At 39.2% G+C, this 9,570-nt stretch overlaps 6 protein-coding genes across 7 annotated transcripts; 3 read left to right on the forward strand and 3 right to left on the reverse strand.

Moving 5' to 3' along the window:
• Positions 1 to 66: 66 nt before the first annotated feature.
• Positions 67 to 1,578, forward strand: LOC108017869 (coagulation factor X). The gene is made up of 4 exons (XM_065863478.2): positions 67 to 281; positions 696 to 741; positions 844 to 995; positions 1,059 to 1,578. Exons 1-4 carry the CDS (start codon positions 98 to 100, stop codon positions 1,511 to 1,513), a joined length of 837 nt encoding a protein of 278 aa, XP_065719550.2. The 5' UTR covers positions 67 to 97; the 3' UTR covers positions 1,514 to 1,578.
• Positions 1,579 to 1,860: 282 nt separating this feature from the next.
• On the forward strand, positions 1,861 to 3,140 carry LOC108017854 (chymotrypsin-like protease CTRL-1). The gene is made up of 4 exons (XM_017085009.4): positions 1,861 to 2,114; positions 2,172 to 2,217; positions 2,379 to 2,530; positions 2,594 to 3,140. Exons 1-4 carry the CDS (start codon positions 1,883 to 1,885, stop codon positions 3,037 to 3,039), a joined length of 876 nt encoding a protein of 291 aa, XP_016940498.4. The 5' UTR covers positions 1,861 to 1,882; the 3' UTR covers positions 3,040 to 3,140.
• Positions 3,141 to 3,476: 336 nt separating this feature from the next.
• LOC108017853 (chymotrypsin-like protease CTRL-1) lies at positions 3,477 to 4,807 on the forward strand. The gene is made up of 4 exons (XM_017085008.4): positions 3,477 to 3,714; positions 3,768 to 3,813; positions 3,976 to 4,154; positions 4,217 to 4,807. Exons 1-4 carry the CDS (start codon positions 3,489 to 3,491, stop codon positions 4,690 to 4,692), a joined length of 927 nt encoding a protein of 308 aa, XP_016940497.4. The 5' UTR covers positions 3,477 to 3,488; the 3' UTR covers positions 4,693 to 4,807.
• Positions 4,808 to 5,905: 1,098 nt separating this feature from the next.
• On the reverse strand, positions 5,906 to 6,449 carry LOC108017855 (uncharacterized). The gene has a single exon (XM_017085010.4). It carries the CDS (start codon positions 6,291 to 6,293, stop codon positions 6,156 to 6,158), a length of 138 nt encoding a protein of 45 aa, XP_016940499.3. The 5' UTR covers positions 6,294 to 6,449; the 3' UTR covers positions 5,906 to 6,155.
• Positions 5,906 to 7,056, reverse strand: LOC118877113 (uncharacterized). Of its 2 annotated transcripts, XR_010653598.2 has the most exons (3): positions 6,828 to 7,056; positions 6,603 to 6,770; positions 5,906 to 6,521 (listed from the first exon to the last, which is right to left on the reverse strand). XR_010653598.2 is itself a non-coding variant. In XM_065863532.2 (2 exons), the coding sequence occupies exons 1-2, from the start codon at positions 7,001 to 7,003 to the stop codon at positions 6,740 to 6,742; spliced, it is 207 nt and encodes a 68-aa protein (XP_065719604.2). In that variant the 5' UTR covers positions 7,004 to 7,036; the 3' UTR covers positions 5,906 to 6,739. The 2 variants fall into 2 exon arrangements, 1 of the variants encoding a protein (XP_065719604.2); XM_065863532.2 differs by having other exon boundaries at positions 5,906 to 6,770; positions 6,828 to 7,036.
• A 1,655-nt stretch (positions 7,057 to 8,711) lies between these two features.
• On the reverse strand, positions 8,712 to 9,367 carry LOC108017917 (uncharacterized). Its single transcript, XM_017085086.4, has 3 exons — positions 9,225 to 9,367; positions 8,967 to 9,160; positions 8,712 to 8,911 (listed from the first exon to the last, which is right to left on the reverse strand). Exons 1-3 carry the CDS (start codon positions 9,269 to 9,271, stop codon positions 8,802 to 8,804), a joined length of 351 nt encoding a protein of 116 aa, XP_016940575.2. The 5' UTR covers positions 9,272 to 9,367; the 3' UTR covers positions 8,712 to 8,801.
• Between the last annotated feature and the right edge of the window lie 203 nt (positions 9,368 to 9,570).

Below are 9,570 nucleotides of genomic sequence, written 5' to 3' on the forward strand. Positions count from 1 at the left end.
GCTGATAAGGTCTGAAGAGGAACTGAGAGAATTTTTAAAGGCGTTCAACGCCAAAAGACTTTCAGTATTTCAGTATGTAGGCGTTGTTCCGATCGCAATGAACAACTCATTAAGTGCTATCGCAGTGCTCGCCAGCCTGCTTTTTATCTGTTCCAACTCCGGATCCGCAAGTTGGCTAAACAATGACTGCGGAAGCGAATACCAGGGAGCCGTGGGTCCCTGGACAGCTCTATTGCAGGAAAACGGCCAACTCTTTTGTGCCGGAACACTGATCACTAAATGTAAGTATGCGACGGGAGTTTCACTAAATAATAATCGGAGGAAAAACTACTTTAATCAGCTGATTTTGAACTTGAGTATACATTCTTTGCTTACGCATTATTGATATTGTGATATAACATTCGGTTAAAATTCTCGGATGTTATTCTTATTCTTTCCTATTATAATACATTAAAATCAACCGCGAGTTCTTTATACAATGGTCCAGTTTGTAGCTAATCGATCAATTATAATTATCAATTTAAATGAAAATATACACACATAAGCCACATGTTTCAGCTTGATAAACTGCTAAAGATAAAATGGGGCTTAGGCTTTGACTTGAAAATTGTTAAAAACCAAAATCCGAAGCTATGGAATAAATTACAAGATTATTAGCACTGAAATAATAATAATACTATTTAAATTATTTTCAGTCTTTATATTAACTGCTGCGAACTGCATTAAAACTAAAGGCGTCGTGTAAGTATTACAAAAAAAACATGTGTGTACAGTTCATTTATTTTATCTTATTTTACGAGCAATTCCAGAATAAAGACGATTATTACATTTTTTTCCTTGCAGAAAAGTTCGCTTGGGGGAGTTCGGAAGAGGCACAGGTGATCTGGCGGAAGATCATTTAGTACACTTATCTCTCAGGTATCGATACTATAACAACGAATCGTATTCCAATGACATCGGCCTGCTAAAACTGACCAAGGAAGTGCAGTTTAAATGTAAGTAGCAATGGCAAATAGTTGAATTCGAGGCTGTTCCCTGACGGCGAATTTATTTCACAGCATACATAAAGCCGATCTGCATTAACGTGGATCCAAATCCGCAGCAGCAGGTGAATGAATTCATTGGAACTGCCTGGCGGGGAATGAATATGGATGGCATGTACAGGACCACGGATCTTGGGTCCATAAACATTCAACGTAAGCCTCGGTTCTGCGACGGACTAGACTTATACACCCAGTTCTGTGCTGGAAGCTCGGACAATTGGCAGTCATGCGATGGTCTCTCTGGCTCAGCACTGACCCAACTCCTTAGACATCGAAATGAAAATAGGTTTGTTCAGTTCGGCATCTCGACTTTGAGCGAAATGGATTGTCAGGGGGCACAGGGTTACACCGACGTAATGCAATTTTACTGGTGGATTCAGGATGTGGTCGCACTGTTCGAAGGCGCTTCCTACACGCCCAAAAAAAGCTTTGCTGCAAGTGCAAAAAGTAAAAGGATTTATCCGAAATGATTACTTAATATAAAAGTTTAGACACTTAAATTAAATGAAAACTTAATAAAAGTTATTACAAGAAATCTGTCTTTATAGTTTTCTTCCATATTTTGTAGAGAATACATCAGAGTTGAACTCATTTTGAACTATAGACATATAAAAATATTTGTTATATTGACAGTAGTATGCAAATATTTTTCATATTTTGTATATTATACTCTCATATAACATTTTTTAGAGTCGGTCTTTTTATGAGTTTTCTGATAAGTGTGTTATAATACAAAACAATTAAGTCACCGCTGGAATCGCAATGGGTCTTTCCCGAATAAAGCCAGTGATAACGCTCTCCAAAAATTCGACGACGTCTTGAAGTATCAGTATGTGAGGATGACTTGTCGCGGAATGACGAGTGTTTTCACTGGAATCGCAGTAATCTTGTGGCTGTGGCTTCAAGTCCCTGGTTCTTCATCCCAATTTTTAGAGGAGAATTGCGGGATAGCGTCTACAATTCAGCCGAAAATCATTGGTGGTAAGCCAGCGGGATTAGGATTACATCCTTGGATGGCCTTTCTGCATACGCCGATTTACTTTAGATGCGCCGGATCTCTTATCAATCACTGTTCGTTTGCAATTGAATCATGTATTATCGAGGTAATATCGAAGTTGTATTTTACAGGGTTTGTCTTGACGGCGGCCCATTGCTTCGATGAGGGGGTGGACTAGTAAGTAATCTTTTAAATATATTAAGCGAAAATAAATAACATAATAGAATCTTTGGTGAATGAAATGCACATATTTTACCATACGAATATGTGAATAAAAAATAATTGTAACTTTCAAAAACCTTTTCCGATTTCTTTGCCAATAATCTCGTTCCTTTCAGCATTGTTCGCTTGGGTGAATACCATAGGGATTCAGATGAAGACTTCGTAGAGTACGGGGTAGATAGGGGTTTCAGGCACATGCACTACAATAACAAAATATATACCCACGACATCGGATTGCTGAGGCTCAAAAAGAGGGTGGAGTACTTACGTGAGTCCATTGAGCTCCAAAAGCAACGTTTTTACTAATCAGTGATGTTTCTTTTGCCTGCAGCCCATATCAAACCCATCTGCATTTTAGAAAACAGCAATATGAAGTGGCTGACGGAGGAGGCCACCTGGTTCACAGCCACCGGCTGGGGCCGAACCTCTCCGGGTCCCAATTCCATGGGGAGTCGCGTTCTTCAAGAAGTGAAAATAAATCGCAGGAATCAAACTGAGTGCGCCTGGGTGTTTGTCCAACGCTTGACTTCCCAACAGATCTGCGTGGGTACCGAAGACCGTAACCTCTGCCAAGGGGACTCCGGTGGTCCGCAGGGGAGGATGGTAAGGATGCATGATGGCGACGAGTATCGCTACGTCCAGATGGGCATTTCCAGCTATTCGGATTCAGGGTGCACGGTCAGCATTATCACGGACGTCGTGAGCTACGGCGAATGGATCAAAAGGGTAGTGGATTGGAATACCCCCAGGGACAATAAAGAACAACATATTCTTTAGATTCCGATTTAAGGCTTTATTAATATATGGTAGTGAGAACAGCCAAGAGCAGGAAATAAACTTTACTGTTTCTGGGTATTTTTAATGACCTGTTTTAATTTAATTTAATTTTTAGAAAACGCTTCTTATACAATAAAAAACATTCAAAGGCTGTTGTATTTCATATTTAATAAAAGAAACTATCAAACCTAAGTATACTATAGCGTAAGTAATTTCTGAGACTGATTTATTTTTACAGATTTGCAGAAAAACAAACTTATTTGACTAATCTTTAAAAAAATAATGACGTTGTGTGAAGAACAATTAGTCTTTTTGGCAGAAAAACAATTCGAAAAAACAAAACTTTAATAAAGAATTTTTTGCCCGGGTTATTCCCCGGATAAGAGTCTCCTGATAAGAGACTCTCAAGAGGTAATTTAAATAGCAGTCGTGCTTCGCAGCTTCAGAGAATGAATCGCCTCACAATGATGAAGATCATCATCGCAGTCATCGCCTGCCTCCCGCTGAGGGTCCTTGGATATAAGCCCTTTCTCTTGGAGGAGGATTGCGGGATCGAAAATTCATTTTCCGCTAGAATCATGAACGGTCAGGATGCGAAGTTGGGAGAAAATCCATGGATGGCCTACCTGACAACTCCAAGTGGATTCAATTGTTCCGGCACCCTTATCAATCACTGTTGGTTGGAAATAAAGCATTCGTATAGCGTATACTTAATAATTTCTTTTTAGGGTTCGTCCTAACAGCTGCTCAATGCATTCCTGATGACTTGGAAATGTAAGTTATTTATTTAAGTAAATGGAAGCAAGTATCTTGAGATCTTGGATAAGTTAAGTTGGAATTTAAAGCTGATAATATTCTATTATTTCCGAAAAATTAGCCAAAGATTTTTCATTACTTAAGATGCAATATCAAACTGATGATATGATTTTCTTTCAGAACGGTTCACCTGGGTGAGTACAACGTAGATACCAAGTTGGACTGTAAGCATCAAAGATGCCAGGGAGACGCCCAGGAGTACGAGGTGGACATGGCCTTCAAGCATAAGTTTTATGAAGCAAGTACGCATGCCAACGACATCGGGATGTTGCGGCTCGACAAGAGGGTGAAGTACTTAGGTAGGTCAAGTTAAAATCAGACTTGGATTTAGTCTCAATTAAGTAACTTCTCCCATCTGCAGCTCACATCCGGCCTATTTGCATTTTTGTGGACGAACGGCTTAGGGAACATGTGGATCAGCTCAACTGGTTTACGACCACCGGTTGGGGACAGACTACTGAGAATAAAAGGAGCAGCGTACTCCAAAAAATGGACATCAGTCGTCAACCTAAAGAGTTATGCTCGGAAATCTTTGGAAAACCCTTGACCTCCGATCAGATCTGCGGCGGCAACGGTAACAAAACCCTCTGCACTGGAGATCTTGGTGGTCCGCAGATCCGAAAAATGCTTTACAAGAAGCACAACCGCTATGTCCAAGTGGGAATCGCCAGCTGGGTGAGCAATCAGTGTCTGAATGCTACTGTACTCACGGATGTCTTGGGCCACGGCCACTGGATCGAACGGGTAGTAAGGCAGTTTGGACCCGTCCAGGATATGCAGAGACCCTTATTACTCAGACAGAATGACAAATTCCCCGAATTCTTATATCCACTATAATTTTCAGCCTACAAGGGAGCATTTTAATCTGAACTCCTTGTTTAAGAAAATGTATACTATTTGCAAAAATATATTTATCGCCTGAAAGGTTCAAATTTATGTTATTCTAAACAAATTATCAACATTGAAATTTTTAATTTAGTCAGTACCAAGTTATCAAATAAAGCTTATCGGCTTTTTACTGTTTCTAAGAAGTCATGTTCCAATATAAGCGCATGAAACCTTGTTTATATTGATAAGAATCAATAGACTGAACTTTTATATTAAGTTGAACACCGTACACCAACAGATAAGGAATTTAGTCATGAGTCATGACTAATATAGTAATACGGAAGGAAGGATTTTTTAATTTCACGCCTAAGTATCAGATTATATTTGTTTACAAGCTTATAAACATCATTTACTTGAGGATGTTTGAAATTCTGGTTCAGGGTTTCCACCCTTGTTTAGACAATGGCACTGGTATTAATCAGTTTTTATTCTATTTGAAGATAGAAACATAACCAATAATCGTAACTTGTGCTTTTAGCTACATAGAATTTGCCATGATAACATACATTTTACATTTGAAATGATGTCGGTTGTAAACCTGGCTTAACCCTGAAAATGTAAGATATGTTTACTACATGTGTAGAATTGAATGGTATGAATCTGTGTAAAAAGTATTCATAGAAATTTTATTATTATTATTTATTAAACTTGGTGTATGTATCTAAAAATGTTATATATATCTAACAATTTCTTAAATATAAGTTCATTATTTTTGTGATATCTGTTGTAGTGATTTAAAAAAAAGCTAGTACCTCACAAAAATGTATATGCCAAATGTTAAGGTTCCTTAAACTAGTTTTCACCAAAAACGCCGCTAAAAACACACTTGTTCTAATAACAAAAACGTGATTGCGGTTATTAGCTAAGGTCAGCTTCTAAATTGTGTCAGGGATAAAGAAAGATATTCGTGCTGAAGTCGTCTCATGTTGAAGTACACGTGCTTATAATAAATACTTTTTTAAAAACAAGCTCGAATCGCTTGGAACTGCAACCCGTTTGAGGGGAGTGCGGCCAGCTTGCTAATCGATTTTTGTGACCACCTCCCGATCTCAGACCATATGGGAGTTGACTCAGTGCATGTCGTAAAAATACCCAATTCAATCGGCTTAAAAGGGAAGAACTCTATTCCAGTTTAGATTTTTATAAATTAAAAACTCAGATATTTTTGTTATTCTAATAATTAAGACAATGATATATTAATTGTTTATACTAGAGGTTTAAACATAATTTAGTATATACAATATTAGTTATTCTATTTTACGAGGGGGCGAGTTTTGAATTGAACAGAATGCACCGAATGTTATTTTTTAAGTTTGTTGATATGTCGTCGAATCGGCACTAAACTCAACCGGTTATTCTGGCGCATTTTCGAGGGGACTAGGTGAAATCGGAATCCATAGATCCCTTCGGAGTCAGTGCATGGTGTGTCTGGGGTGGATGTAGTGGGAGCCGGCGTTGTTGTCCTCCCGGTATATGGCCGTCATCAGGATGAGAAGGCTGCCGGCGATCAAAGCTCTGAGAGCGCTGTCAACGAATCGAATGATCTCCATGTTCTGGTGCTCGACAACTGGTTGGGGGCTTAGTAATTAGCAATCTTCACTCGTCTGGCTACGGAACGATACTGAGCTCTCGGCTTTGAGGGGTCTGGAATTTATGGCAGCTCCAAGCGATGTGTTTTCCCCTGGTGCGGAAACTGGTGGTCGGATTGTGGGATCGCCGGAGTAAGGGTAGTTTCCCAGTTGCCGGCCTGGTAATACCCCGTTCCGCTGGCGTCATGCCTTTTGGTGCAGGCCCCATTTTACGATGCCACAAAATTAATAATATATTACTGCATTCTAAAATCAAAACACATCGAATACCTCTCCGGACCGAGATCGTTGACTGCCGTCTCTCTTTGAGCTTGGCTATAATGAATTCAACTAACACATTTTGGCATCGTCTACGTGCGAAGATTGCAAATCAGAGGCAGCTGCGCATTTCCTTGGCACATTGCTCTTTAGAACTGGCAGAGACTGGACTCGAGGAACCTGGAAGAATTGGCTGAAGTCGGGACTCTCTGAATATATGTTCGTTCCCCAACTCACCTCACATAACGCTGAAACTTTGGACTGTGACAGAACTGAGTGCAGTAGCGCCACATATTACGCGTGATTTTTCTATATAGAGAAAGAGTATTTGCGGAGAGACTTCTAGAGATACGAATGGGATTCAAGGCCCAGTGCATGGGAAAATCCCGATCGGCGTTCTGTAAGTGCGGCATCCTCCGATGAGTTCTAGTTGAGGACTGAATACGAAGGGAAAATGATCTCAGGTAGGCCTAAGCAGCTGCTTTCTTTTCCCGCCTCAGCTGTCGAGGGATAGGTCATGTCTGTGTAATCAAGATGGGGTGCGGAATTAGCTATGGTTACCTACGACTTGCAATGTGTTGCTCAAAAGAAAGTCCTCCTTAGAAATAAAGGATTGGTACCAAAAGCTATACTCTTGCTAAATTTCTTTATAATTGGTTTTTCACATATCATGCAATAAGTACATATACAAGCAAGTCTTATCGTCATGTCATGCTTTAAATGGTATGAATAATTTCATAAATATTTAAGTGATTTTGTTTTTAAAATTTTACATTAACAATAATCACTAAAAGTGTATTTATAAATTCTAGATAATTCAACTAAGTAAAGTATTTTTACTTATCTTCCTACTTAGCTTATTTGGTTCCGTCAATAAAATATTAATAGCACAATATTGTAATCGAAATGTTTACTTACATTGCATGCACTGATTTATTATCAGCAAATTCTCAGTTTACTAATCAGTTGTTTAGACTTTTATTTTATTTTATACTTATTATTAATTATTAATACACAAAATATTTATTACCCTATTTCAGTATTAATCTTTTCGCTGTAAATGTAATCTTTTTTTCTGGCCTGCATGTAAATAAGTTAGTGTCATATGAGTTTAAACACTCTTAGAACAGTTAGTTAGTTTAATTTGTAATTATGTAATAGGAAATACATTGAATAACAATTTAAAAACACAGTTAAATCCCATTTTGTAACCCTTTTGAGATATAAGGGTATTATAGTGTAGAGCTTCTAAAAATGCAGAAAAATCCATGTAAAGCTGGATTAACTTCTGTGGATGAGTTTGCAAACTGAGCTTGGAATTGAGATTACTATTTCTATTAATATGCCTTACGTTATGTCAATAATTCTGTGAGGGGAACCATACGAAGTAGCCCTTTAAGTGGCGGCTGATAAAGTGTAGTCTGAAGTGATTGTCTTGTCCGACAGATTCTACACATTAAAGAGAAGAAGCGTATAGACAACAGAGAGTGTCCCTAAATGGCGAAGATAAGTGCAAAGCAAAAACCCGAGTTGCAGCAGAACCCGAGGGATTTAGAATAAAAGGAAAGTGCAGCTGCTCCTTAAAAACAATATACCTGATTCGTTCCAGAGGACCTACTTCTTGTGGTGAGGCACCCTGATTTTGCCCCGTAACTACCAGGTAGTTCCAAAATTAGAGATGCCTCAATAATTTGTTGCTCCGGGCAGACTACGTCCTTTCCCCTTACCACTGCATAACGAGATCGTTGTGAGGTCAACTAATAGATTAAAATAGTATTTATACTTTCCCGTATCCTTAATCACAAGATCTCCATGATTTAGGAGTGAGACCTATCGTTAGCTCTTGAGTTTTCCGTGCTGACCCATCCTGTAAAATATTTAAGATTCCCATTCCAATATTTGTTGTGGGAAACAGGTATAAGTTTGTAGTTTGAAACAAGGGAGATCAGTACAAAAATATAGAAATAAAATAAATATAGAAAATAATATAATTACAACTTGAAAGATGTAATTTTTTTTATGGCAAGTAAGATTAGCAAATAGGTCAGTTTGACAAAAAAAGGCAATACTTCGAAATAAATGATTTTAAGTTCGGTTTTGATTATTTAAAAAGGACTAGTATATATTTTTGTACGTTTCAGTTTCTCAGCTCTCTTGGAATTACAATGGACTGTATATCAACTAGATATTATACACTGTATACAAGTACTGTCAAATAGTCTGGTTCTCCGTGCTGAGGGCATCCACCAGCTGAGTAATCCTTTGGGCTCGCGTTAATTTCCAGGATACGCAGGAGAGGGCCGTGATAAAAAATCCAATCGCTGAAATCCGTAACTTTAGCTTGTATATAAGCTAAGATGGAGCACTGCTACTCACCGATCAGAAGTATGGCCTCGGAGGTCTCATCCTGCCAGGCTTTTGATACAACACAGAGGAGAATAAACCCGCTGAGCAGGCAGAAGGATCCCACTACAACGGCTAGGGTTATGAGTATTATCACTGGATCGTTCAGAGGTCCGTAATCGAAGAGCGTGCGGCAAAGGGACGGCTTTCGGGGCAGGGAAGTACCGCTGTTGAAGAATATCGAACTTTATAGGATCCCTTTAGGTTTTTCAGACACCGAGCACTACGAACCAGGCTTGTGAGTAGGTGGGAAGAATGGGAACAGCTCTGCACTCCATCGCGATCCTCAAGAAACTGAAGTTGGAGCTCCAGACTTTGGTTTTTTTTTGGGTGGCTGACGGGCCCTAGTTCTCCACATTCTAAATTTAGCATTAGGAAGGCTGACGATCGCAGACGCGTGTCTGAGTTTGGGGGCAGGGTGTTATACCGTCTATTAATAGAGGTCTAGGAAATGGTTCGATCCAGCGGAACTAGCGGAACAGATGCACTTCAGCCGGCCCCTATCTCCAGCCACAATGCATCTATTTTCGTCTTTAGTTCCTCCGTTCAATTGAGCCCAGAGTTCAATGCTCTGCAT

The sequence above is a fragment of the Drosophila suzukii genome, chromosome 2R (assembly GCF_043229965.1).
Source record: "Drosophila suzukii chromosome 2R, CBGP_Dsuzu_IsoJpt1.0, whole genome shotgun sequence".
Lineage (NCBI taxonomy): Eukaryota > Metazoa > Arthropoda > Insecta > Diptera > Drosophilidae > Drosophila > Drosophila suzukii.

Bases quoted from the DNA above. Each gene is read 5' to 3' on its own strand.
- LOC108017869 (XM_065863478.2), top strand. From the start codon at position 98: ATGAACAACTCATTAAGTGCTATCGCAGTGCTCGCCAGCCTGCTTTTT. The intron at 282-695 runs GTAAGTATGCGA...AATTATTTTCAG, and splicing joins CGGAACACTGATCACTAAAT to TCTTTATATTAACTGCTGCG. The intron at 996-1,058 runs GTAAGTAGCAAT...TTTATTTCACAG, and splicing joins CAAGGAAGTGCAGTTTAAAT to CATACATAAAGCCGATCTGC.
- LOC108017854 (XM_017085009.4), top strand. From the start codon at position 1,883: ATGACTTGTCGCGGAATGACGAGTGTTTTCACTGGAATCGCAGTAATC. The intron at 2,115-2,171 runs GTTCGTTTGCAA...TGTATTTTACAG, and splicing joins CGGATCTCTTATCAATCACT to GGTTTGTCTTGACGGCGGCC. The intron at 2,218-2,378 runs GTAAGTAATCTT...CGTTCCTTTCAG, and splicing joins TTCGATGAGGGGGTGGACTA to CATTGTTCGCTTGGGTGAAT.
- LOC108017853 (XM_017085008.4), top strand. From the start codon at position 3,489: ATGAATCGCCTCACAATGATGAAGATCATCATCGCAGTCATCGCCTGC. The intron at 3,715-3,767 runs GTTGGTTGGAAA...ATTTCTTTTTAG, and splicing joins CGGCACCCTTATCAATCACT to GGTTCGTCCTAACAGCTGCT. The intron at 4,155-4,216 runs GTAGGTCAAGTT...TCCCATCTGCAG, and splicing joins CAAGAGGGTGAAGTACTTAG to CTCACATCCGGCCTATTTGC.
- LOC108017855 (XM_017085010.4), bottom strand. From the start codon at position 6,293: ATGGAGATCATTCGATTCGTTGACAGCGCTCTCAGAGCTTTGATCGCC.
- LOC118877113 (XM_065863532.2), bottom strand. From the start codon at position 7,003: ATGCCGCACTTACAGAACGCCGATCGGGATTTTCCCATGCACTGGGCC. The intron at 6,771-6,827 runs GTGAGTTGGGGA...CAATTCTTCCAG, and splicing joins AAGTTTCAGCGTTATGTGAG to GTTCCTCGAGTCCAGTCTCT.
- LOC108017917 (XM_017085086.4), bottom strand. From the start codon at position 9,271: ATGGAGTGCAGAGCTGTTCCCATTCTTCCCACCTACTCACAAGCCTG. The intron at 9,161-9,224 runs GTTCGTAGTGCT...ATTCTTCAACAG, and splicing joins CCCACCTACTCACAAGCCTG to CGGTACTTCCCTGCCCCGAA. The intron at 8,912-8,966 runs GTGAGTAGCAGT...TACGGATTTCAG, and splicing joins CGAGGCCATACTTCTGATCG to CGATTGGATTTTTTATCACG.